Genomic DNA, 26,378 nt, shown 5'->3' with positions numbered 1-26,378 from the left:
GATTCTAAATGGCACCAACTGCATTTTCTACAGTTTTAAATCGCCATTTCTGACTGGGCGATACAACAGCAAAAAAAAACCGAGCCCACACGGACTAACCTGCTGTGCACGAGACAGCTCTGCCTGCAGACGGGCATAGGCCAGCTCCTTCACCTCTGAGACACTGCGCCCCCCTCCAGTCCACCGCACCCCAGAGCTGCAGGGGAGAACACACAGCACCAAGACTTGCACTTTTTGCACCCAAAAAGATAACAATAGGCGCCTGCTTGAAACACCTTTCTGTAAAATCAATTTGGCAAAACCACTTTGAGCTTGTTTAGTTACAGCCACCAGTATGCAATGAACAGCTCGCTGACACGAGTAATCTCACGTCATATGTTTTGCTGAGCAAGCATTAGGAACCCATTTTTCATATGACCATGTAATGAGTTTAGAACTAAAAGCTATAAAGATTAAAGCCTGTTCACTTTGGCCTTTGATTGCCCTTCTCTTTCAGCAAAAGAAACTTTTTAACTGTCCAAGTGGGACTGGCAACGTTAGACATTTCTGACATAAAACTCAAATCTGAGGTAGCTCAATGCAGACAGCAGGACATGATAATGAAGAAGTAGAAAAAAAGACACTAAAAAAGAGTGCCCTCATTATGCAAACACCCCACTCATGCTAGTTCTGTTCTTGTGTGCAAGTACAAGAATATTTGAATCTAATACTTTTTGCCTCTACAACTGCACATTCACATTCAGCACAGACTGCATTAACCACAGGTAAACTTCCAAAATGACCAATTTGCTAGAAACTAAGAAGAAGCAAAAGGACCAATATCCAAGGCCCAAGAGCAAAAGCTCACTCACATGAAGGCAATGAGCCACGACATTTCCAAGCACATGAGAGCACGGGGCAACAGTGAAAAGGCGAACGATCTGCAAGGTCTGCAAGAGGGCTCCTTGCAAGCCGTGCTTTCTTTTAAGTGTCGTCTTTATCTTCCTCTCGTGATTCTAAAGGAGAAGAAGGGCTGACAATGCGTGCAGTCTTTTTGTTTGTTCTCGCTGGGGTTTTCTTGTTTCCCGATCCTCGAAAACCGCACAGTGTGTGCATATTCCAGGCTGTCGGATATCGTCTACACTGTCAGCAATCATCTGCCAAGTTATCCCTTTCCAGCCAGCTGCTTTCTAGCAAGTCTACAGAGGGGCAGACAGTGCCCCTGGATACTGCAAAGCATTTGGCACCCTATCTTGTCAAGTTCTCAGAAAGAACGAAAACCTCGAGAGAGGGAGTATTCCTTTGCCTTTCTCACAAAAACTGCAAACACTGCCCAATGCACACAGAAGCATGGACTGCACAAAAGCATTATGCAACAGTCTTGTATCAAAAGGTAGCCACTAGTCCGCTTGCATTTAGTTGAATAAAAGCGCGGTTCAGCTTCTTCATCTGCACTTGGTCGCACCTGATTTTGTTGCATCATGCAGCAGTGCACCGCAAAAAGGCAAGTGAAGAGGGATGAATACGAGAAGTCCAAGTCACTGACATTACAGCAGCACAAGAAATGCAAGTATCACTCTCAGTAAAGAGCATCTCAAATCTCATCACTCACACCAGACGTGAGCAAGAAATTTCTGCAGTATACAGTATAGATTCTTACTAGTGTGAAAACTGACTGCCATGATATGCCCAATGTCTTTACCATTAGTCCCTCCACAGCAACGACACTTGGACTCTTATTCAATGCAAGCACATTGCAGGTCATATTTATAATGGCTGGAGAGTGCCTGCTTTCACATCTCTATAAGATTTTTTTTTTTCAATCGACAGTCCCTAAAGCAGGCCAGCTCAATCTGGAGTTTTCTTCAGTTGTGTCATGCTCACTGCTTGAAACATGTAGAATCACACAGGTATACACATTTCATACTTGAAAAAAACAACAACATTATTTGTAGTTTGTTTCCTTCAAAACCAAGAACCAAGGAAACCGCACTCCCATACACCACAAGTAAAGAGAGCTGCAAAGGTCTAAGCACTACAGTAAGGCTAATTGGAGGACAACACAAATTTCTTCCAAGAAAGCAGCCCTTGTCTATGTACAGCATAGCCTCATTAATGTTCACTGGGGTAGGCATCAGTTCATTCCGAAGGGATCCCAAGAGTGGTGCCGTGTAGAGACATGGCCTGCTCAACAAGCTTTTGCCCAAATATTTGTCTTCAGGCCTGAACTGCATGTTGCATTGTTTCTTATGTCCCTCTGATGTGCACGCAACAAAGACGTGTTGACAAATTGTTAGGTCAAGAGTACAGCCACATAGTTTCGTTTTTGGAGCTTTGCAGTCAGACTGCAGTGATGGTGGTTATTGGCTGAGCATATCGGCCAGCCAGCTGAGCCCGTAGGTATACACCATTTTGAACAATCACTGCCTTGTTGCCAACTTTTTTTTTTAAAACCATCTTGTTGCTCTGGCGCCAATGCCTACTTCCTTTGCTTCAGTCTGCGTGCTATTACCACTATTCAGATGGCCGAAACTCCATGCTTGTCGCGTGCTGTTCGCAGCTTTTGCAGTAATGCCTCCTGACATGCGATGTCACATGCAAAGAGGCTACAGCGGTAGCGGGTCACACACTGAAAGATGCCGTGGAGACCTTTACCACTGTGAAACAGTTCTGCTTCTAACAACTCCTGACAGTGTGCACAAATTGAAGTATTTGACGAAACTGCGAAAATTCACCATTTTCGCGCAGTTTTAAAAGAAGATGGCTATGGAGACTGAACGCTCGTGTCATGTCTTGCTTCTTCCTTTGGCCGTTGTTCTTTTCGTGCTACCTTTCACCGTGAACCAGATAGCTATTGCCTCGTTTCCACCGAATATTTTGCTTTGAAGTGAACGGATTTCGACAGTTTTGTGGGGCCATTCGATAAGTCAACATTCGAGTAATTCGGACATTTTTTTCCACCTCTTCGAAGACCAAATTAACAAGGATTTACTGTAAACGGCTCTTTGTTTGATTTATTCAGTTGCTGTTTGTCGTTAGCACTGTGTTCCTGCTTCTTCATGACAAAACTTCCATGCAGTCCCAGGCTTTTTCCAGGACTGTCTCTTGTCATGCAATGCTTCCAAAGCAATATTCCCAAGCTGCAGCCGTTTACCTAAATCTACGTAGCCTCACACTAGCACCCTCACCGTTAATAAAATGTTTCTAATGTTGCAAAAGCCTAGTGGGACCAAAACAAAGCCCGATAGTCACACCACATTCATAAATGTAATCGCAAGCCATCAGCAAGCAAGCCAAGAAGCACCGCAACCAGCGATCATGCAGTTTCAAAGCCACAGAAACATAACTGCAGAAACCAGGAATGTCATGGTCCAGCCCTGTTTGTCATTGAACAGCAGATTTAGACACAGAAACTGCAACAGAAAGCTGTGCATTAAAGCAGTTTGTTAAGTGCATGCATCAGGCAATAAGCAAGGGTTGGCATAATGCTCAGTGATGGCAGCTGCACAAGTCCATCGGGATGGTTCATCTCTTCAAAAGAACAATGCCAGTGCTCACCCGAGTTCCACTCCTGGTAGGGGGCTGTCGGGCCCTTCAGTGGACCCACTGCTGCTGCCGCTGCTGCTGAGGACAATGACCCGCCGGTCGAGGCCGTTGCACTCTGAGTGACTTGATCGACCCCTGCACGTACAACAGTGCACAGACACTGTCTTGATTTGCTACGATACACTTGAACAGCTAAAAACATAGTAACATGCCACGTCACTACACAAAACTGGAATGTATGTGACATCATTAGGTGGGCCAGAAATAGGACCCCAAGATCTCAGTCCATGTGCACTACCATTACTCTTTAGTATGTTTGTCTTGTAGGATATTCAGTGTCACAAAGGTAGTTCATTGCATGAATGGGAGCGACTCCGGAAAATGTCCTCAAGAGAAAGGGTCCCACTTCTGAACTAAATGGTCAATTTTGTTGGCTGCTGCCAACCATTAAAGTCACTTCTCAACAAGAAGCCACGCCGGTCTCAAAATATCAGGACTCTGCTTTTTGAAGGGTTTGGCTAGAGTCACTCTTATCAATGCAGTTTTTACTATAGCCAGGCCTCCTGAGCATGTCTACCTTGAAAGTAGTTCACTGGCCGTCAGGAAGGACAGGTCAGAGCTGTTCATTCCCTTTCCTTGTGGAAGAATCCATGAGAGATACTATATAGGAAAGATACTACATCGGCAGTGGCAGTGAAAGATTGTTTCCTCAATTATTCATGCACAAACTGTGGAGCTAAACGTCGATATGAACTTGGGCAGGCAACAGGCAGCAACCCTGATGCTCCTAGCCCCAGTGGTTCATGCATATTTTGCTGCTTGACCTAAAAGACAGCAACGACAATTCGAAATTGACCTTTTCCGATACATTGCTGCATCCCAACAACAAAAATGCCAGTTGAACTTACAAACTGAGCTCTTATAACCAAGAAAAGCAAAAAAAAAACAAATTAGAAACTTGTGTCGCTGCACCTGGCTGTTATCATGAGCGAACTGTGGTGCGACAAAAGGAGTTTTTTTGCCGAGGCTAGACCACACTGCCCTTAACTTTCACACGGTGATCCCAAAATCCTTTTCACTCCTTGTATAACGTGTTTGAACCCAGTGGCAGGAAGATTTTTTAAATTTAGTTTTATTGGCAATAAATGCGTCTTATGCAGCCAGACAAACATCACCGCAGCTAGAATGAGGCACGGAATTGATTTTTATTAAGTGCAAAAGTTGGATGAGGTTGTCCTCAGTGTGGTTTTAAATTGATTTAGAGCAGTTGGTCTGGTTCATTGCATTATGTGGATGTAGGCATGAAGTGCTTCGGAGTGGGTACACTGCCACCCAGTGGCAAGCAAAGGAACCCAGCTCCTCACCTGATACATGGTATACCACTATTACTGAGCCTGCAACTACATTCCTATGTGGCAAAGTCATCTACTGCACACAATCTCAACTCCACTACTCAGAACCACACGTAATAAATTTTGACAGGCTGCTAACCAACTTAAATTAGTAGATACCAATCTTAACAGTGAATGCTGCTTCAGCTTTCATTCCACTGAAGGCTTTACACCTGCACTGTGCTGCTTCTGAGTGACTACTGCTCAACATCATCTGTACTAGGTCACATTATTAGGCTTCCAGCACGGTGAAAATGTGCTTGGGCGAAAAGATAGGCCATAGCGATGGTATGTTTCTTCAGTCACAATATGTGAAGCATAGTGCATGTCAAGGCACACTAAGTTAACAAGATAGCACGTTCAGCACAGCCCACACAATGGCCAGTAGCAGCGATTCCAAATTACTGCATCCGAAGGCCAGTGCACTCTTGAACAAAAACACCTAAAAACCAAGCAACCAAAGGCATTGTCAATAGTGAATAGTGCTGACCACCGACGTAATAGCTTTCTCATAAGAAGATGCATGAATGCCCCAGTGCATTTGGCAGCAAGCCTGCCTCTTCTAAGAGTCCTAGACCTCCAACCCTCTTCCATGGCTCAACTAAAGCCCCGCTATGGTTGCTGATGCTTTTTTAAGTGCTGCCAATCTTTGAAGAGTGCCGCTGCCTTTTTTCCGCTTCCACGGATGGCTCTTCCGGTTCAAATTTCCGCTTCCACCAGTAGTCATAGTCTATTTTGTAATTTTGTATCAGCTCGAATCCATGTCTCGGTTCGCCTTGGTATACCTCAGCTGCCTTTGCGCAGCATACTCCATGTCCGAGCAGACGTATCACTGCACTGCTATGCTGCTTCCTGACCTACAGCAGTCTAGCTGACTTTTTTCCCGCTAGGTAAGAGGCAGACGAAAACATACACTATGCAATGTAGCCACAGTCAGACTCGCCTCGAGAATATAAAAATGCAACGCTTCCACTCAATACCAGAAGCTGAAAAGCTATGCAAGGAGCAAGCACCAGAGGGGGTTGGCACTACCTGGCCTTGTCGACAGAAAATGCTATGGAGGGGCTTTAGGCTTAACTGCTCAAGGTGGTGCGGTTGCAAGAGAGACGCTTTTAATTTGTGTAAAAGCAAGGATGCTGTATATTATCAAAAGTGTACTAAGTACTGTCAATATAGCCTAGTGCACCACCCAACAACCACTACTGAACTGTCCTCTGATCCCCCGTGGCAGTAATTATAACCCCCAGTACTGCAGCAACGTGTGACTCCATGATCATCATATTGGTGCACATTCTCTCACTTCTCAATTCATTGATAGGTCATACAGAAAAAAAAATGACAACTATGACACTGAATGCCTAAACATGAAAAAAAAATTAAAGAATAACTATTCAATCTGACGTCAGCTGCATGGCGCAATATGCAGGCAGTTATGGTTGTGTAACAATATGGCAGTCAAATGTTGCACTGCACCATGTCGTAGTAACAGCAGCGGGATAATCCCGTTTTCCAGAACAATCCAATTAGGGGGTCTGGCGGCCTGTCAGCAATGAGCTTTGGACAATGACTCAAATAATTGGGTATAAATGTGCTTATTTGAATAATATGGCTGTAATTCCATGAGCGCTGAAGTGTGCGGTGCACGTGAATTTTTAATGTTTTTGAGCCACTCAAGTTAATTTTGTGATATAAGGAGCTCCAAATATGCACACACCAATTTTTCAGATTTTTCTCGATAGTAGAACATAATGAGTGTCTGAAATAGATAACATTAATAATAATAATAATACTTCTGCAGAGATTTTCTGTACAGTCATGGAGGAGCTTGCCAAACCAAAGTTGCACAAGAACTTGTGGGCAAGGTTCTACTGTGGACACATCAAATGCTTTAATGGCCAAAGGTACAAACTGCATAATACCGAAAACAGTATGTTTAATAATTTGAAGCAGAAAGACAAGAAGGAGTAAAAGACAGTGCATTTATAATTCCACCACACTTAACCCTTAAACCTGCAAATTATTTTGTGAAAAACACACCAAAATCAATTTTTTTTTTGGCGGTTACTGACGAAAATGATGGCGATAGTGACGTAATCAACGATTGAATCTTAGGCTTCTTCTCAAAGCATTAAAGAAATCGGAAGTCTGGTGCAACGTCATGGAAAGTAAGATTTCAAATTACCACTGCCGTCAACAACACCCTTCCGCGACTTGGTTGATGCTGCCAAACAACTCTCGGTGGGCTTCGCCTTCGGTGGCATTAGTTTTTTTTCCTTCAAAGCAAGATTTTATGCATTGGAAATGCACCGGTACCTTCGATAACGTCATGCGCACCCCACTTGGCGCTGTGTGTTGCGGAAAAGCTTGAAGGACATTGCGATTTTAACCGGTAATTATGTCACCATTTCAAATGCTAGCCTAAAAGTACTTCGCATGCTTTACCTGCAAGTTTCACACATTCGACCCTTTCAAGCTTGTCGATTTCTAAAACCTTTGCAGCTGCCCTTTAAAACATATGCTTCTCATGGATGACTACCACCCTCTAGAGTTTAAAACTGCAACCAAATCAGTTGCTGACGCCAACTAGTCGTTGGCAGTGGGAGCAGCAAAACATTGGACCTGACGAGCGTGACTCGTATTTGGCCATTTTGGCACAATCTCCCATGACAAGCACAGTACAGCGCAGACAGATAAAGGGTTAAGCTTTTGAATGCCTTGTGATCTGTAAAATATTCCAATAATAATAATAATAATAATAATAATAATAATAATAATAATAATAATAATAATAATAATAATAATAATAATAATAATAATAATAATAATAATAATAACAGTAATTGATTATGAGGAAAGAAAGGTGCGGCAACTGTCTCACTGAGGGTGGACAACTGAATTACACCGTGATAAAGGGGTGAAGAAGGCAGCGATGGGAAGCAGAGAGAAATCCACATGGTGCACAGCTCTAGAATAATTTAAAAAACCTAGGGTTCTTTGATGTGCATATACAATGGACTGCACACAGGCATATTTCTACACATTATTCCTGCACATAGATTGGAAACATCAGTATGCAACAGCCAGACCTCAGGCAGCAAGTTCCCACAAAGGTCAAGGCATCACCCAGTAGAAAAGATTTCTCTCTCATTTTATATTATAACATCCTATGATTACTGCTCGATTTATTTTAGTCACGCTTCTATATTTCTTGTACATGTACATGAGTTGTTTTATCACAGCCTTTGACTTTGACCAAGCCTTGTGTGCCCTGAAGAGCAAATAGTGTACTGGTTGATTATTCCTCTCCTATTCACCTGCTTTGGCTTCAAAGAACACAACACAGCGTAAAGAAAAGACAGACACCACAGTGCTACATGCTTAAAGCCAAGCTTGAAGTATGTTGTCGGCCATTTCATATAAACCGAAGCAATGAAAATCACTACGGCACTCGGTGACATTGACAACAAAGGAATATACAAGCTTTTGCTGCACTGCACATTTCACTGTCAGCGTCTGTTTAAAACCATACCCTACCAGGCAGAAAACCAGCCTTTAATTATGGCCAGACTCAGCCAAGCTCAGTTTCTGTAGTCTTGCCGATACTCTAGCCTCGAGGGAGCCGCTATTAGTGCCACGACGACATTCCACTTGGAAACAATGTTATCATACTCGGTGCCGAGGAATGGCGGGGCATCCCTATCTTCCATTGTCTCTCATGCACATGTGTGAATGTCGAGCACGGACACTATCGGACTGGCAGGCTGTGCACACAATGTCCACAGGATGCCCGTGCACTCTCTTCGTCCTTTCGCGGTCGCTCCGTTTGCCTTGACCGAGTGAAACCAGCACATGGAAATGCATTGAAATGTTATGATATCTGCAGGTTCTCAGAAAGGAATGTGCATCCTCTACATTCAGCATGTATGCATGTGCGTGTGAGTGCGTGCCATCCATTATCATCATTATTACTATCGCTTTCCTCGGCATCCTACTGCTGAGCTCAAGGCTGTGTGGGATCGTATCCCAGCAGTGGAACACCACATGATTGAAACTGACCCGTAGCCCTACAGTATGGCATCTCTCACTGCCCATCTGAGGCTTTAAGATGTTACCCACTATGCCATGCCATGTCACGCCATGCCATGCCATCATCACTCGAGCTAATTTCCTGTGGTGAGAGAGATGTTGCCCAAGCCACTGCCTCCTAAAGAACATGCCTGCAGCGTCATGGACTGAGCCACCCACTGTAGAGCGCGCATCCGCCATGTCGCGGTGCTGTCAGATGACCATCTAGAAGAGAACACACAATGTTTTTGTGACTGGCATAGCAAAAAGTAGCTCTCATTGAGCGCTTTGAGTGTATTTCTGCGGTTTGATGAAAGCCTGGTGCTTGGCGAAATGCATTGCTGCTGCACTCTTGACCACTCAAGATGGCACAAGAAGAAGCTGAGCATTCCATTCCACGAAATCTTTTGTGACAATTACAGCTTTGGGAAAGGTGGTTCAAAGTTTTGACCAATGCCAGAGTATCAAAGAGTCTTGCATGCCACAGAGAAGTTTGTGGATATCATGCTCCAAGACTGAAAGCATCTTCAGAAGCCTCTATATGACACTTCCTACACATGTGTGAATACTATTTTGTAAGAACAAGGATATAGTGGCCAAAAAAGACCACTCCTGCAGAATATTTGCAAAATTTCTTGAAGGCCTTGTAAACAAACCACGCCAACAAAAATGAAGGCAGCTGTAAATTTAAAATATATAAGAAACCAAGCTTTTCACGAAAATTCTTGAAGCTGCAGAGAAATGCACCCCAGGCTGCCCTAAAAGATCTGTCCTGGCTGAGTGCTTCGCCCGACCGGAACATCTAGTTATAAGGCCTGCCAAATCTACTCCCGAACTCACAAGAGAGCAGGAAAAAAACAAAACAAAAAAAACACCCCATGCAAAGCACAGCGGAAATCACCAGACCAAGCATGTTTTATGTATTATGGGTGTGTATCTTAAACAGCTGCCTTGTGGTAAAGGTAACACAATGGTTTTATTCAAGCATGAGCTTGCAAGCAGTGACACATATGAGCCAACCTACTCAGTCTCTCCATGAAAAACAGTGCTTTTATTGACGACCGCTGCTTAAGCTTTTTTTGTTTTATGGGGTTTAACATCCCTAAGCAACTCAGGCTATGAGGGATGCCATAGCGAAGGGCTCCGGAAATTTCAACCACCTGGGGTTCTTCAACGTGCACTGACATCACACAGTACATGGGCTTCTAGAATTTCGCTTCTATCGAAATTCGACAGCCGCGGCCGGGATCGAACCCACCCACGTCTTTCGGGTCAGCAGCTGAGCACCATTACAATCGAGTCAACGCGGCTACTGCTTACTTAAGTGGCACAGTTTATGGCTATGAGAAATCTCAGAAGACGTGCACTATTTATTGCATTAAACACTTCAGTTACACTTCAGCCTTGTGCTGCTACCTTAATTAGTAGCTGTCACGTTTGTTCGTGCCATTTAAAATTCATAATTCCTTGTCACGCTCAACTGAGCTTCCTTCCCCTGTAACGAACCAGTACCGTTTACGTGTTCTGCAAAGTGTAGCGCACAGAAAAAAAAAACTGCTGCAAGCAGTGAACAGCTGGAGCAAGGAAATCATAATATGAGGCACTGTAATATCACAAAAACACAGAAGGCAAGGCTGCTTGGGCTGTTCCCAATTTTTTTCTATGGGGGGGGGGGGGGGCAGTGGCAAACAGCTACCTCTTGCAAAAATACAAAAAGAAGGACTGGCCCAGTTCACACGGCCACAGGTCACATGTCAGATAGCTCTCTACTGGCGCTGGAATGTGCATGCACTTCCAGTGATATGAATACAATGGCATTCTAGTGCTGCTGTAGACCGTCACTTGTTTCGTATTGGTTTTGGCAGTTCAGGCTGTTACAACGCGTCACTGACAGTCAAAACACTGATTGAGAAAGTAAATAACGCTGTTTCCGACAGGCAGGCAAGATGTTAACTTGTGTGCACAGTTACACATGGCCAACAAACAACCAGAGTAGAGCAGTGGCGGTACACTGTATGCTATCGAGCAGCTGTTTTGTAGTGACCTCTGCTGTGTTGCAATACTATTAAGCACAGCTCACCGATCACGTTGCCGGTTTGACTGAGTGTAAGGAGTGCTTCATGTCTTGTCGCTCTGTCCCTGCACCACCGGAGCCTCGCCTGTGGCAATTTTTGGGCCCGCCATACATGCTCTGTCCGTCCACCAACTCATTCCGCACCAAGGGAAAGAGGCAATTTCAGAGTGATGCACATAAAAATTTTTTTTCAGCCATTACCTTAAATACTTTTCTTTATTGCAACACATCGTAGTGTAGGTAACTGAATTCTCACTTGGATGATACATACAAAGAAAGATAGCAGAATATACGATGCCTATGAAATAAAAAATTTGAGTCGCAAAATTTTCAGACTCGCGCAAATCACAGAAAAATATTAAACATATCTTGTTGGAAAAAGAATAAAAAATCTGGAACATACATTTCATCCGCTACTGTGCCAACAAGAACTATCCAAGGCTGCAGAACTCTTTATGCCAAACTTCCTGGTCAGCAAAAAAAAGAAAGTCCAATTGCTCGAGCTTTGGGCTTCTCCACAGTGCAGTGCCAAGGTTGAACTCTAGCTGTCTTGCAGATAACCGTGTCCACTACACTGCTGATGGCACGGAATTATTTAGAACACTCCTGGCACCTTCAGAGAGGCCCAGAAACTTGCTAATCTACTTGGCAATCACAGAAAATAAGGCTACAGATGGACATCTGTCGATAGTCAGGGCTGCACAGAATGGTCATCTCAGGCCGAACTAACATCAGATGAATAGTTGTCATCTTTTTGCACAAGGCTGTCATTTGCACCTCTAGAGTCAAGTGTCTATGCTGGGAAATCACGAAAACACTGTCACTGCTGAGCAGAATGAGTGCGAGACGAGGTCACCACCTTGGATGGCAGGCTTGTCACAGCCAGTCCGTGACGACAGGTTTCGTGTGAAGTTCAAAATTCTTCTTCTTATGAGTGACAAAAAGCAAATTCTAATACCAAAGTACAGTCCTTTTGAGACATATGGCATTGCTCATTCAGAAGTGACCTGGATTGCTCACAAAGCGGCATTTCACGCCAACAATCAAGTCAAACGATTTGAATAGACGTGATAAGGAGAGAGCTACCTTCTTCACCTAAATTTCAGTGAACTGTGGCTAAATATCTATGCTACTAGCGTGACAAAATAAACAAGTTTCGGCACTATGCACTTTCACATGCTTCTTCTGTGAGACAACCTCTAAAGCTGTTTTCTCCCACAGCTACACAACCCAGTGCTTCAAGCACCAATCATGTTTAACATGGGCTGGCACTGCAAGATCATGCCAGGCCAAAAGTCATAGACTCTAGACTTCTCAGTGGTGCTATGGTGAGCCCTTGCTTTGGCAAATTTTAACAAAAACTAGATACAACACTATTGAGTTTTCAGTTGCTTTTCAGTTGCCTTCAAGTTGCCTTGCACACAAAAGTATACAATGGACTCGCCACAGTGGCTTGGTGGCTTTAACGTTCAGCTGTTCATCCCAAAAGATCATGACCTTGGTCAGATTATGGCTGCTATGTACGGATCAAGACAAAATGCAAGAAAATGCCCATGCACTGCACAATATCAGTGCATATTAAAGAACTTCAGGTGTTCTAAAGTAGCCCAAAAGTGCTCCACAGTGGCATCTCTCATAACCAACAATTTATAACTGCGTACTTTGCAAACTCAGATTTTTTCGAAGTCTACAGTACCTAGCATTCATTTCTTCATTTCCAGTGAATTAGGGAACCTTCATATTGCAAACACGGTACTTTTTTCTATGCCAATTAACGAACATAGCAAATAATATTGATGAAAAAAGTGAACATGTCCGTGTGTCCTCCCCCATTTTCTAGCAGACTGATTATGCCACTTGTACTAATGACAATTAAGTTTTTCTGAATTCTAACACTGTGTGTATCTTCGAAAAAGAAAATTATTCAGCTCTCCCTAGAGAGTTCATTTCACCAACTGTGGTATTTTACTATTACAGTTTCCACCTATTTTAAAGGGCAACTGTGGCAGACACAAGCTTGGCTTTGAGAGGAACTTAATTTATTTATCATAACATGCACAGCCCCACTGTCCAGCATTAAAGTGGGGGGTTGAAAAAGAAAAGAGATACAAATACAACCGCTTGCAGGTGGTGAAAAAAAAAGAAATAACAGTGATAAAAACAACATGGAATCATTATACAGAAATATGTCAAAGCAATGAAGAAAATTATTTGATAATATGGGGCAATATGACCTCAGGCAGCTTGTTTTATTCCGAAATTGTTTTTTTTTGGAAAAAGACATTTTAAAAAGGTCTGTTCGGCATCTGTATTCTTTAACTTAAGTGAATGATCCATCCGTAATGACAATCAGGGTTAAATATTTTACCGACATTTGTGAACATCGAAAAATCGCCAAACGACATAACTGAGAACCATTTAGTTTCCTCACAAAATTTTTAAATATATCCCTCCATCCTCCCCATTCGAGCTCTCAAAACAGCAGGTTTTTACGGCCAACCCCTGTGCATAGGTGATCATGCTTGGCATAGCCTGGCAAGGAGCAGACGGGCGGTGGCCTGGTTCACAGTTTGTGCATTGTGGTTCGTGAAGCGACTGTACTAAGAAGAGTGTTGTGGGGTCATGGAATGCGTGAGAATAACCCAGAACAGATGATGGAAGTGCCTTTGCAAAGCGACAAGGTGCTTTGAGAGAAGTGGATTTATGCAGGCCGGCGTCTCAAATGATCCCCCACTCTGTGTGCGTTTGCTCTGAACGTTCTACACAGGGCTGCTACAGAGGCAATGCATTTCAAAGTGAGGTGTTTGGATCAGTGAATTTTGCAGGAACTTGTTGAGGTCAGACACGGCGCCACTGTTGCTGCAGTAGATGATGCCTCGCTTATTTTTCGAGGTGGTGGAAATTAATAGGAATTCAGTGGCAAAGTGTAGCAGATAATTAGAAGCTGTCTTATTCTAGTTAATTAGCAATTAATGTGTAAATTATTGAAAGTGCTCAACAGGGACAACATATTTGTGGCTAAACTAAAGAAAGTTGCAATGAGGCGGGCATCGGCAAACCTCGAGGAACCACACCTGATTCAACGCAAATGAAACAATATTGTTGCTATTATTATAATCGGTATTAATAAATATAGTGTGAACTCTCGATAATGTTGAGACGCCACTGTACTCTCCATACCATCGCTTAACAAATACAATGCTTGCATCAATATCTCTGCATGCATAAACGGCTTCAAAAATTCCAGCGAAGGCTTTGAAGAGCTTTGTTGCACATGTGTTTCAGCTGTACTCAAGTTTGCTCACTCATCCTCACCTAGCTAGTCATTTTTTTCTCATACCTGGTCTGGGGCAGTTTTTTTGTCTAGGCTATGGTTCCGCTTTGTGCTTTTGTCCTTTTTGCCCCCTCCTGCTAACAACATCTGCCTCATGTTTCGTTTTTAAACTGTCTTGGTAGCCACGGTTTAGAAAGAAAAAAAAGAGTGACGTACTGCACTCTTCCAACATCATCCTGATCAGGCCTTTTGCCGTCGTCATTTGCACTGTTGGAGAACATGAAGAAAGCAGTGTAGATTTGAGGTGAGCCTTTGCACGTGCTGTTCTGTCACCAAATTGCCATCGCTGCAACAAGCAAATGACCCGCTGCAGAGCTCAGTGGTTAAGGTGCTTGTCTACTGATCCGGAGTACCCGGGTTCGAACCTGACTGTGGCGGCTGCGTTTCAATGGAGGCAAAACACAAAAGGCGCCCATGTGCTGTGGGATGTCAGTGCACGTTAAAGATCCCCAGGTGGTCGAAATTATTCCGGAGCCCACCACTACGGCACCTCTTTCTTCTTTCACTCCCTCCTTCACCGCACCATTCAGGTGCCCATGGAGATGTGAGACAGATACTGCGCCATTTCCTCCCCCCCCCCCCCCCCCCCCCTCCAAAAAAAAAAACAATTACCAGTGGCAATACAGATGTGGCTCGTTTGCCAAGGGTGGCATCATCACTGAAGATGTACAAAGCAGCCTTTCAGGCCACGCACCAGAGCTTCAGCTTCCATTCAAAGGTTTTTGCCCATTTAAAATTACTGTTGGGAGTATTTTCAAAAATGAAGCCGCATTCTGAAGAGAAAGTTGCATAAATCAACCAATAACTGAGTCTGATCAGAAATTGCTACAGTTGCCCTTCAACAGTTTATAAGAGATTTTGCACAATTAGGCAAAAATTACCTACGGACATGTTCCATTGAAAAATTTAGGTGGAAAACATATGTTCAGACTCAAAACGATAAACTGCATCTGAAAGAATTGAAGGTACACTAAACAGAATTTTGAGGCTGTCCTTTTGTTACGGGAACTCAATCTACATGCTCCGAGCATAATTAACAACTTCAAATTATCCTGCGTGGCAGACTTCCTTATTACATCCGTTGAAACGATCCGTCTCCTGGTGTGTTTTTTAACTCATCATGGAGGGTACACGGCTGCCATGGCAAAAAGCACGCACGGAGTGCCTTTCAGCCAATCACATGGCAGCTTGCCACTTTGCCATCGGCGGTGTACTATGAAGAGTGACGCACCCAAAAGGAGCAGATGGCCGGGCACGTCACCCCTGCGCCAGCAACGAAGAGAAAACAGTCCAGGTGCTTTGAGTTTGTTATTTCAGTGATACATTCTCTAAACCGCAAACATGCTGCGGTTTTATCAAACTATTATTCAAGCAGTGTCGAAAAGAGTAATAAAAATTATTTTGGGAGTCTTCACGGATTATAGTATTTTCATTGGCCATTGCAGAGTGACGAGGCCGGGTCTCACGAAAGCAGATAGCACGTATACTTTTATTTCTGTGTGCCTAATTTGCAGATATGGTGTCTGCAATAAGCTATTTATTCCCGGAACCCCCCCCCCCCCCCCCCCCCCAAAAAAAACAACAATAAAAGTGAAAATAAATTTTTCAGAGAAGAATTTTTTACAGAAAGAAAGATGGATTTGCCACCAGTAATAACATTCATTTTTTTTTCATCGTCTAAGATGCATCTTTCAAACAAATTGATTCTGCGATTCTTCGAGTGTTTACATGAAAATTCCTGGCATTTCAATGTTGCTATTTGTATTTAAATTATGAGAGTTTGTATGAAATTCCGCACATTCTTGTAAATTATTAACCGCTGGTATTCTGTGCTGGAAAACTATAAAATCATTCTTCTTGAGGCCTCATAATACTTAGATGGAAAAATTTGTTTTCGAGGGAAACAAAAATGGCGCCTGAAAGGGTTAAAATACAGCTGAGATGCCACTCGGCTCTTTCGCTCTCCCCACCATACCTGTTGCCATGTCCTCTGTCATCACGTCAAAACCACATTTGCATCCCAGACCTGCCCCGCCGCGGTGGCTCAGTGGTTAGGGCGCTCGACTACTAATCCGGAGTTCCCGGGTTGGAACCCGACCGCGGCGGCTGCGTTTTTATGGAGGAAAAACGCTAAGGCGCCCGTGTGCTGTGCGATGTCAGTGCACGTTAAAGATCCCCAGGTGGTTGAAATTATGCCCGAGCCCTCCACTACGGCACCTATTCTTCCTTTCTTCTTTCACTCCCTCCTTTATCCCTTCCCTTATGGCGCGGTTCAGGTGTCCAAAGATATATGAGACAGATACTGCGCCATTTCCTTTCCCCAAAAACCAATTAAATTAATCCCAGACCTCCACAAACTGAGTTGATTCCCAGTTAGTATAGGCCAGTGCCCATTGCTCACTAAAATATGGTAACACACAATAGGTACCACCTCACATCCCGAGAGAAAAAGTGATCCAGAAAGCCAAAAACAAAAAAACACACAAACAAACCAAGTTTGTGAGCATTTAAAGTGCATTCATGGCAAATACTTGCGGAAGCTTTAGCCCATAAGATAGAATCAACAAAAAGCATCAATGAAGCTGCACTCACTCGAAAAAGCAGTGCGATAACAGCCAGGAAAACATCACAAGAGCTTCTCCACAATCTGCAAGCATCTCTCAAAACTCTGCCACCAACTGCTCTTATCTTGCTCTTTAGGGCAGAGGTTTTACGGCAACATTCAGTGAACAACAACCATGAAACAACCATGGTGACGCCACACCAGGGCTCATTGCCAGAGCAGTGGGACGGAAATATACCGAACAGCCTGTCATGCACAATGTCTTCTTACAGTTATGACGAGCCATGTACACAAAGGCAGCACACGCAGCTGCAAACACGCAATCTCACAGCAGAGTAATATGCACGGGGCTAAAAAGCATTCGCTCGTTTGTTATTATTATATATATTTTTTTTAAGCAGGGACTTGCGTGCTGCAGGGAGCGGTTTTTACGGACCCCTATCACTGCTGCCACTGTGTGTACGCTACGACAGACATTATGACAGCCCTCTCTTGAAACAGTGCTACCGGATGATAGCCTGGAACCATAAGCCATATATGCCAGCCAGGCTGCTGAAGGTGAAACTGTGTGCCAAAAGATAAAGGACACAGAGAGCGCAGTCCTCTCCTTAGCATCCACCTTTCATGATGCTATTTTCGTCATCATCACTAGCACCACCCAAACAAAAACCTCTGCCAGCAAGGAAAAACAAATCCCAGCTAATTTTAACCAGTGGCCTTACACCAGGGGCTTTCAAATGTGGGTTTGGCAGAGCCCTTGTGTTCATTGGTGTGGCTTTTGGGTTCTCTGAGCCCCTAAATCCACGTGTGCCTTCATCCCCACCTTTGTTTATACCTTCTTTATTTTGGGGCTAGCCACAGTATAATTGTCCATATAGCAGCAGACTGACTATGCAGCCAGTTGTTATTACCTGAATGCGGGCATGTTACGAGGGGCTGTGTATCTGCGTGCTCTCTTTTGTATGCATGTCAGGCAGGAAGAGGCAGAAGCAGCCAAGACACGTGGGGCTCCCTGGCATCTCTTCAAGGGCGCTACGGGTTCACCAATTAAGACAAAACAGATCGAGAACTCTTTCCTTAAACAACGCACTGATTTGGGTGAAATTGGGTAAAAGTGTTCTAGTGGGGCTTACGACGCAGAGCAAGCAAAGATGTGCGGTAATATTTCCAACCACTATTTCCAGCCGATATGCTAACGAGCTCTGCCAAAAAAAAAATGAGCAGAGTGCATCAAGAAGACAATTATAGCCTGTCATCACTTAGCCATGCCAAAGCTGTGCTACATTAAGGGGAGACGGAGCTTTCAGCAAAACATTTTTATTTCTTAATGTATCTATATAGAATTTTTTAAGCATATTAAAAATAATTTTGTGACTATTCTCACAAAATTTCATAGTCATCTCTAGAAAATTGTTGTCTACTACAATTTTCCTCTCAATCTCGTGAAAGGCTGGTTCAACATTGACTACATTGCTACTGGCAAGCTACAGGTCAAGAATTCTTAGAATTTTTTTTTTTCACAAAGCCTATTCTCACAAAATTTCATAGTCATCTCTAGAAAATTGTTGTCTACTACAATTTTCCTCTCAATCTCGTGAAAGGCTGGTTCAACATTGACTACATTGCTACTGGCAAGCTACAGGTCAAGAATTCTTAGAATTTTTTTTTTTCACAAAGCCTAAATTTGGTTCTGAATTTTCGAACAAAGTGTCCATTGACATATACAGAGTGAGAAGAAATTTCACATCAAGGAATCTGAAATTCATAAATTTTAAAAACAGAGAAAGTCTTGACCTGCACTATATAGTCCTAGCAGTGCAACAAAATGAACTGGGCCAAAATAAATAAAACAGTCCTGAAGAAATCTGCTCTCCAAGGTATTTGGGAAGAAAACAGTAGCGGAGAAAAATATGCTCACTGTCAGAGTTTCCCCGCAATACACACAGCCACCACGGTTCATGAAACAATTTTTTTACACTACTTCCCCGTCGGTTTTTTGCAATGAAATGTAGGGACAGTGGAAAAAACGGGGCATACAATAGTACAACAAATTTCAGAAAATCGTTTTTTAGCAATTTTGGGGTATTTACCAGCTGTGTCCCCCCCCCCCCCCCCCCCCTTAATGTGACAGTTGGGCCGAGGTGGTATTGGTTCACTGAAAAAGGTACTGAAAAGCAATGTCAGCAGGTGTCCAGTCCATTTCTGCTTCATCCCTGCTGTTTAGTGTGAATCTGCACAATGGCATGAAGCTGTACTGCACCAGTCTTTTGCATCCAAGGAGCCAGAACACTGTCTGAAACACTGAACCACAATATCAGAGTTCACATGAACGCTACAAGGCCTAACAACACTCTAGTGTGTCTCACTCTGCCTGACAAGGGTGCACATTGAGAATGGCAAGTTGACAACCCTGGTGCATGTAAGCAGATGGAATGAACCAATTTTCAGTTGGAGTCAAGAACATCCAGTGGCCAAGGAGTTATCTCAAACAGAGAGACAGTTCATCTAAGTGTTTAGCGTCCAGAGTGTCTTGAGCTATGCACTGAACTCACATCCTTTATCATTTCTACCAATGCCAATCAATGGTGCAGCAGTAATGAATGAGCTGCACCTGTGCGCACACTAAATGTATAAGCATGGGTTGAAATAGCAGCCTAACGTTACAAACCAGCCCACATCTCTTCAGTGGCAGAGAGAGGAGGACTGCAGGAAAAAATTAGCTTTTTTAATTATGTATTTGTTCCCAACTGATAACAGAACGGAACCAGCTACACATGGATATTCCAATGACCACTGACACCATTACCAGTGTGTGTGTGTGTGTGTGTGTGTGTGTGTGTGTGCGTGCACACTCATCTGTATGTCTATGTGAGTACTCGCAGATTCAGATGATACAAAAAATCCAAGAGATGGCAAGAAAAATAGGGCGACATAATCAAGCGGCCATGTGACACACACAGCAAGCTGAGCACTACCACTTCAGACAATCCTATACATGCCATCTGTCTAATATACTCCCCACTGGCCGACTTCCATGTGGCGCTACTCATGTGGTGACACTCACATCAAAACTGGGACGCAACCATTTGTCGTACCGTTTCGGGTGGTGTCATACAATTACTCGTTGTATATAGCCTACATGTGCTAGTCAAGTTAGAGGCTAGCTTGCAATAGGGGTTCGAGTCAACGACATATGCGCCTTCAATTGTATGCCTTCCCAGACTTTTGCATCAAAATTACAATGCCGCCATTCATTGTACAGCAAGTGGTACAGCGCTCCAGGTGGTGTCATACACACTCGTGTGCGCGTACGGTTGGTGACATACTTCGAAAAAAATAAAAACTCATCACCAGAAATAAGCTCAATCTGCAAACTGCAACCAGGTGACTACGTCTTGCATCCACAACATACTCTTGCATTCCCACATGTACGCAGTCTGAACTGTGCCTGCTGAATTTTTGTATGTGAAATTTTAACATGTAAATTTCACCGAATTCTGTTTGCTTACTTTGAACTGATATCCATGCACGTGCTGAATTAGGCTGATGATGATGATGTGCTAAATATCTAGCCTGACTTTTATATTGCACTGCTCCTCCTGCCTACGCCTACCTAGGCTGGAAGTACTAAGCAAATAAAGGAAACTAAATAAGTCAACAGATTAAACATGCAATGGTGAAGGCATATAATAGCTGGATGAATTTGAACATTTGTCAATTGAGTAAAATCGTCGTTTCTTTTTTTCTCTCCTTTACTCATTGAAATGAGTCTGAAAGAGTTTTTTTTCTTTATTCACTTAAAATTTGTGGATTTGCAGCATTATCCATGGCACCAAAGAAACATCGCTCCACTGTTTGCCAAATTCTGATTATTTTTTGCTTTTTCCACAATTTGAACACTTACTTCTTAAGAACGATCATTCTTGCAAAGAGCAAAATGATATACCATGCTCAACGTTCCTGATAAGTAAATGGCAACATTTATCAGATCAGGCACGATGTAGCTGGCAGCATTGAGTGATGGCCCCAGCGATTTCCTGCTCAGTGCATTCAAGTCTTCAGAAGCAAGTTAACTAGTTCTCTCCGCTAAGAGTGCTTAAGCTGATAAAAATTGCTATTTTGTCTGCTCTGCTAAATACTATTTTCAATGCTGTACTCAATCGAACACAGAATCTGGTATCTTCCAAACAAGCCTGTTAAGTAATTGCCAATATTTACCGGCTTAAACACAATTTAGAAGACAATACCCAGTGAACCAAGCTGTCGTTTCACTGCAGCTGTGATTTGGTGCACAGGCATTTGGAAGCAAATCACTTCCACAGTACATACGCAAAATTTTTCTCAATTTCTGAGGTCCTTTTGGAGATCCTCAAAAAGTCATTGAGCCACTGCGCACTCAGCCTTCTCTTCAGCCCTTAACAGAGAACAGTTAGTAGCTTGTTAGTAACAGGAAGCCATTGCTGCTCTTACCTCCGTGCCCAGCCATTCTCCAGGACCGCACCGTCCGATGCGCTCCGCCGCCTGCCTTCCGGAAGGACTGATGGCGCTGGAACCACAGTTCTCCCACCAGAGCCAGCACTGGCACCCCTGCCGCTGTCACGGACACATCTTACGCCAACATCCCCATTGGGCACGGCACCGTGCTTGGCGCTTGGCACTACCACACTGGAAGAATGGTCGGATGGCTTTGCGCCACTACCACCACTACCACCACTAGCTTCACCATTGAAGAGCATGTGCGGATCTTTTTTATCACTCGACAGTAGCACCTTGCCTCCCTCACATGACAACACAGGAGACGTCACTGGCTGCAAGTGGGTTGCGTCCCCAAGGTTTGAGTTACTGGTTGGAAGTGGTGAAGGGTCAGTTGCACCAGGACATGAGACTTCAGCCTCCAGGCTGGCAGCGCTTTTTGTTTTGGAAGTGACAGCTTCGCTGGCCTGGGGCAGTATGCCATTGCTATGCGAGGATGCTGGTGCTGACCCTCGACAACAGTCTTCCGCAAGTCCCAGCATATGATCTGGGACACTAGCGGCGGCCTCCGCCTCGTCTTCAGGCAGCCCTGTTGTTCTGCACCCATCCTCAGCTTGTGGTCTGGAAGTGGGCTCCTCGTGCGCTGGAGATGAAGCAGGTGGACACTGCTGGACAGGGCTGTGATCTCCCGGCTTGTGCCCATTGTTCACAGCTCTTGGGCCGGACAGGTCACCCCCACTCGACACCAGCACAGAGTCATCGCACGTGTTTTCCAGGCCGTGTGAGTGCCCGTTGGGGCTTGAGCCTTGGGAGGCTGGCGGAGTGCCCGGACATGCAGAGGCAGATCTGAAATAAATGTGAAAAGGCAAGGCTTTCTCCTCGGCACGAAAGTAGCACAAATAGAAAATTCTCCAACTTTTCTCAAGTGGTGAAAGGCATTTTAACTCTGGCTTCCAAAGGCACTGTATAACAAGCGCTTGCGCAGCACACTTGTGCTCCCCTAATAATGACAATCAGCTTGGGCTAGACAAATCTGCAGTGTTTTTCCTTCCCATGTCTTTGAAGCCTTCGCAGTTATGCAAAAGAGTGGCGGTTTTGTTTTATATTTGATGGAATGCGATAATGATGCACTCATGAAGTCATACAAACTTAATAGTATCTGAACTGAATAAATATAGTAAGAAAGTAACACACTACCCCACTGCAAAAATGCTCACGAGAACACATGCCTAAATAAGAGAGGCTTTGAAATTTCTGTAGTTGAAGAAAAATTTCTCCCACTCCAGAAACCAATCCCAGCAAACCACTGGGTACGGGCAGTCGAACTGCTCACCTGTGATCGCTAGCAGGTAGAGATATTCTAGATTGGTGGTTTGGTTTATGGGGGTTTAACGTTCCAAAGCAACTCAGGCTATGAGGGACGTCATAGTGAAGGGCTCCGGGAATTTCGACCACCTGGGGTTCGTTACCGTGCACTGACATCGCACAGTACACGGGCCTCTAGAATTTCGCCTCCATCGAAATTCGACCGCCGCGGCCGGGATCGAACCCACATCTTTCGGGCCAGCAGCTGAGCGCCGTAACCACTCTGCCGCGGCGGTCCTATTCTAGATTGAGAACTGCGAGCTAGCTCATGGCAAGTGGATACAACAGTAATCAAACATGAGAAAGCAGCAGTGGATTACATGTGTACACCTGAAATTCAAGGAACCATGTGTTCCTAGTTTCACTTAGTCAAAAAAAGGCTGAATGAAGAAAGAAAACCCATTTGCAGATACATGTGTGAAACACTGGGCGCCACTCCTATAGAAATGCATTCCCAGTCGCTGCCCATTGAAGCCCCCGTATTTTACTGACATCAGTCTTTCTACTGATAAAAATGCACCTGCATGACACAGATTATCAATCCTCCTATCTACTTAGCCATGCATGCATACAGTCACGAGTAATGAAGATTAGCAAAAGTGTACTGATGGCCAGCATAGCGGGAAAAAAAAGGGAAAAAAAATTTTTTTTGCAGGCAATGGCTTTTTGCTAATTATACCTCCTACAAGACTGAGTAGTAGGGAAGGCCTGTCACTCATTATTGGAGTTTTAAACGCAGCAGCCCGAGGTATGATCAATTCAATGCTCCAGTGATCAGCCACTTGTGGTAATGAATTTTACTTGCCACCATGCATTTAGGCATTTACTTTTACCAAGGCGAGCTCAGCACTGTGCAAACAGAGTGGCTGGATGAAAATCTGCCCAACATGCCCTAGCATGCATTACAATGTTAAAAAGGAGTTTTTTTTAGAGCTATTATGACCTAAACACAGTCTCAGCTTTTCAGCCTCTGAGATCAGCAGAAATATCCCTTTCAGTTCAGCATGTTAATCATCATGTCATGCTGTGTAATAACTTTGTGCACTTATCTTTTCGGAATTAATCTTAAGCTGCCAAATCATTTTTGTAGATGGCAAGGCCATCAGCCTGTGGAGCCTAGTTTTATGTGTAAACATGTATATAATATTAAAATCAAAACTGAACCGTCAAATATTTATGCCACAAAAGAATGAACTCACAGTCGCAGTTTCTCAAACTTATCCAGAGGGAAAAGGGGCACTGCCATCTATGTGGGTTCCTTAAAGACCGCACATATGCTGGTAAGTGGCCTTTTAATTTTTGGCTTGTCTAGTGTTAGGTTTTTTGAAAACATAGATCCCGGCTTATACTGTTTATGGTTTATAGGGGTTTAAAGTCCCAAAGCAACTCAGGTTATGAAGGACGCCACAGTGAAGGGCTCTAGAACCTAGGGTTCTTTAACGTGCACTGACATCGCACAGTATATGGGCCTCTAGAATCTCACCTCCATCGAAATTCGAACGCCGCGGCCGGGATCGAACCCACGTCTTTCTGGTCATCAGCCGAGCACCATAACCACTGATGAGCCACCACGGTGGCTCCCAGCTTGTTTCTGTGCTGTCAGACCACAGCTAACGCTCAAACATTCCTCTTACACACTCATAACAGTCCTGCAATTTTTCCCTTCCTCAATGAATTTAATGCCAGTGAATGTTTCGTATTAGGCTCATATGGAAACCAGCAAAAACATTTCATGGAGCTTGCCACAAGTAAAGATGCATATTATTACAACTTTTTCAATCTTAATTTCTTTCATTCAGTTTAGCACAAAACATGGATTTCATTAATATATAATTTGTACCAAACACTAGCCAAGGCAAATACGCAGTATCCACATCCCGGAGTTCCTGCATCTCCCCCTGGTGGATGAATGAATGCAATGCCTCGTTTCCTTCAAGGTAGCTTTCATTCACTCCAAGCTCACAGAGACCCACGTGCAAGGACTCACTCTGCAGGAGGAGCCACGGCGTCTTCCGCACTGCCTTTCCTACCCACTACTGGCAGACCATGGAGCGGCTCTGCCCCCAGTCCGTTGGAGGCGACCACGATACTGCTGTCATCAGTCGCCATGGCGACTGGACACTGCAGCTGCCGGGGATGCACGACCAGCCAAGGTGATGTCGCCACAATGCGTAGCCGTTCACTTGGCACCTAGCAGCCTGCACACAAGATGCACACACAAGCATCTTGATATTCAGTTTCTCTAGTGGATAACTGTTGGACTATCTCAAACCCACATGACACATCAGTTACCACCATGGCTTCAATCTCCTCGGTGAACTTCCTTTAGTTTTTTTTCACCCTTTCTTCCTCTTTTTCTTAGTTCAAAATTCGTCTTTTCTTGTGACAACCCTATTAATTTACATTCATTTTAGATCACATTCTCACAACATGAACTAGCCCAACTACAGACTGTCGTTGAGTGCATTTTTACTGGTGTCTTTCACCAGCTAGGCAACCAGTTTTCAAACTCAGTTTAGAAAGACCCTTTCTCATCCACTGAGATAGACAGGTGTACACACAACAGGCTCATGGAATCACTATCTCATCCACCAAAAGATTCCCCAAAAGTAAGTTTAAATATATGCGTGTTGATCCATTTGTCTATCACACCTGCCATGAGCTGGTATAAATGTCATAAGCCAAGGGTGTCAGTCTCCACTAGAATGCCTTCTAGAACACTGTAGCCTCCACCAACAGCTAGAAGAGTCAGCTTATTTCATTGGCCAAGGTTTGGTGTAGGTCTGAAATGCTTGCTGTGTTATCTCATTCACTGAGACTAGGGGTTGTGGGAACCTCGCCCTGCTTCATCCGCTTTAGGGTTTGCTTCCCTGCGATGCACCCTCCGTAGATAGTTACCTTAAGTAACAAGGGCATCGCAGCGCCACGAGCGCCACAGACGGGGTGATTGCTGTGTGCACGTGCGGAAGACAGGACTCTCTCCTCGGCTCGGGAACTCGACGTTCACGGACTGTTTAGTGCAGCGCTCCACTCTCTGTCAGTGGGGTGAGGCCTCGTGGGGGCTGGGGGGACGTTCTCCCGTATCTCGTCCCGTCTGGCTTCGGAGTTTCCCCTTGCCCTAGCGTGACGAACGTTCGCTCGTAACCGTGCTGGTGAGTCGGACGATCTTGATACCTTAGCGTATCTTGTTGCCAGCTGGCGTTATTGTTACTGTAGCAATACATGCCTGTTTGTGCCAATCAGTGTGTCATTCCGTTGTTTCCCTCAGAAGCAAGGCCCGCCGTGGTCGGCGTGCACACAGTAGTGTACACGATCTCGGGGTGGGGTCTGGCAGTATTGAACTGTGTCAGCCGCGATTAAACAGGAAAAGTATTTATGCCCTATTTCAACCCTCACAGTGTAAATACGAAATACCTGAAAATGTTAGCTAAGCCAGCCTTAATGCCGCCCAAAACAACTTGGTTAACCCTTTAAAAGGTTCAGGCTGTGTGCATGTCTCACAAGCATACAAATGGTAATATTGCACTTGGAATAACTCTAGGAATTGAATGGCATCATTTTCAAGCGGTTTTGACCACTGGTTTTGTA

The 26,378-nt window shown here is 44.2% G+C and overlaps 1 protein-coding gene across 2 annotated transcripts in view; it reads right to left on the bottom strand.

The window, feature by feature from the left end:
* The window catches only part of LOC144105234 (uncharacterized), a 55,374-nt gene that overhangs the window by 17,572 nt on the left and 11,424 nt on the right, over positions 1–26,378 (bottom strand). For both annotated transcript variants that reach the window (XM_077638382.1, XM_077638381.1), the window contains 4 exons: positions 24,778–24,988; positions 21,423–22,271; positions 3,538–3,660; positions 100–196 (listed from right to left, as the gene is read on the bottom strand). In XM_077638382.1, the coding sequence (XP_077494508.1) occupies positions 100–196; positions 3,538–3,660; positions 21,423–22,271; positions 24,778–24,899 (1,191 nt within the window). In that variant the 5' untranslated portion in view covers positions 24,900–24,988. The remainder of the gene's footprint in view (positions 1–99; positions 197–3,537; positions 3,661–21,422; positions 22,272–24,777; positions 24,989–26,378) is intronic.

Source organism: Amblyomma americanum, chromosome 9, assembly GCF_052857255.1.
Source record: "Amblyomma americanum isolate KBUSLIRL-KWMA chromosome 9, ASM5285725v1, whole genome shotgun sequence".
NCBI lineage: Eukaryota > Metazoa > Arthropoda > Arachnida > Ixodida > Ixodidae > Amblyomma > Amblyomma americanum.
The sequence above is the reverse complement of the archived record's forward strand: the minus strand, read 5'-3'. Positions and strand labels throughout refer to the sequence as shown.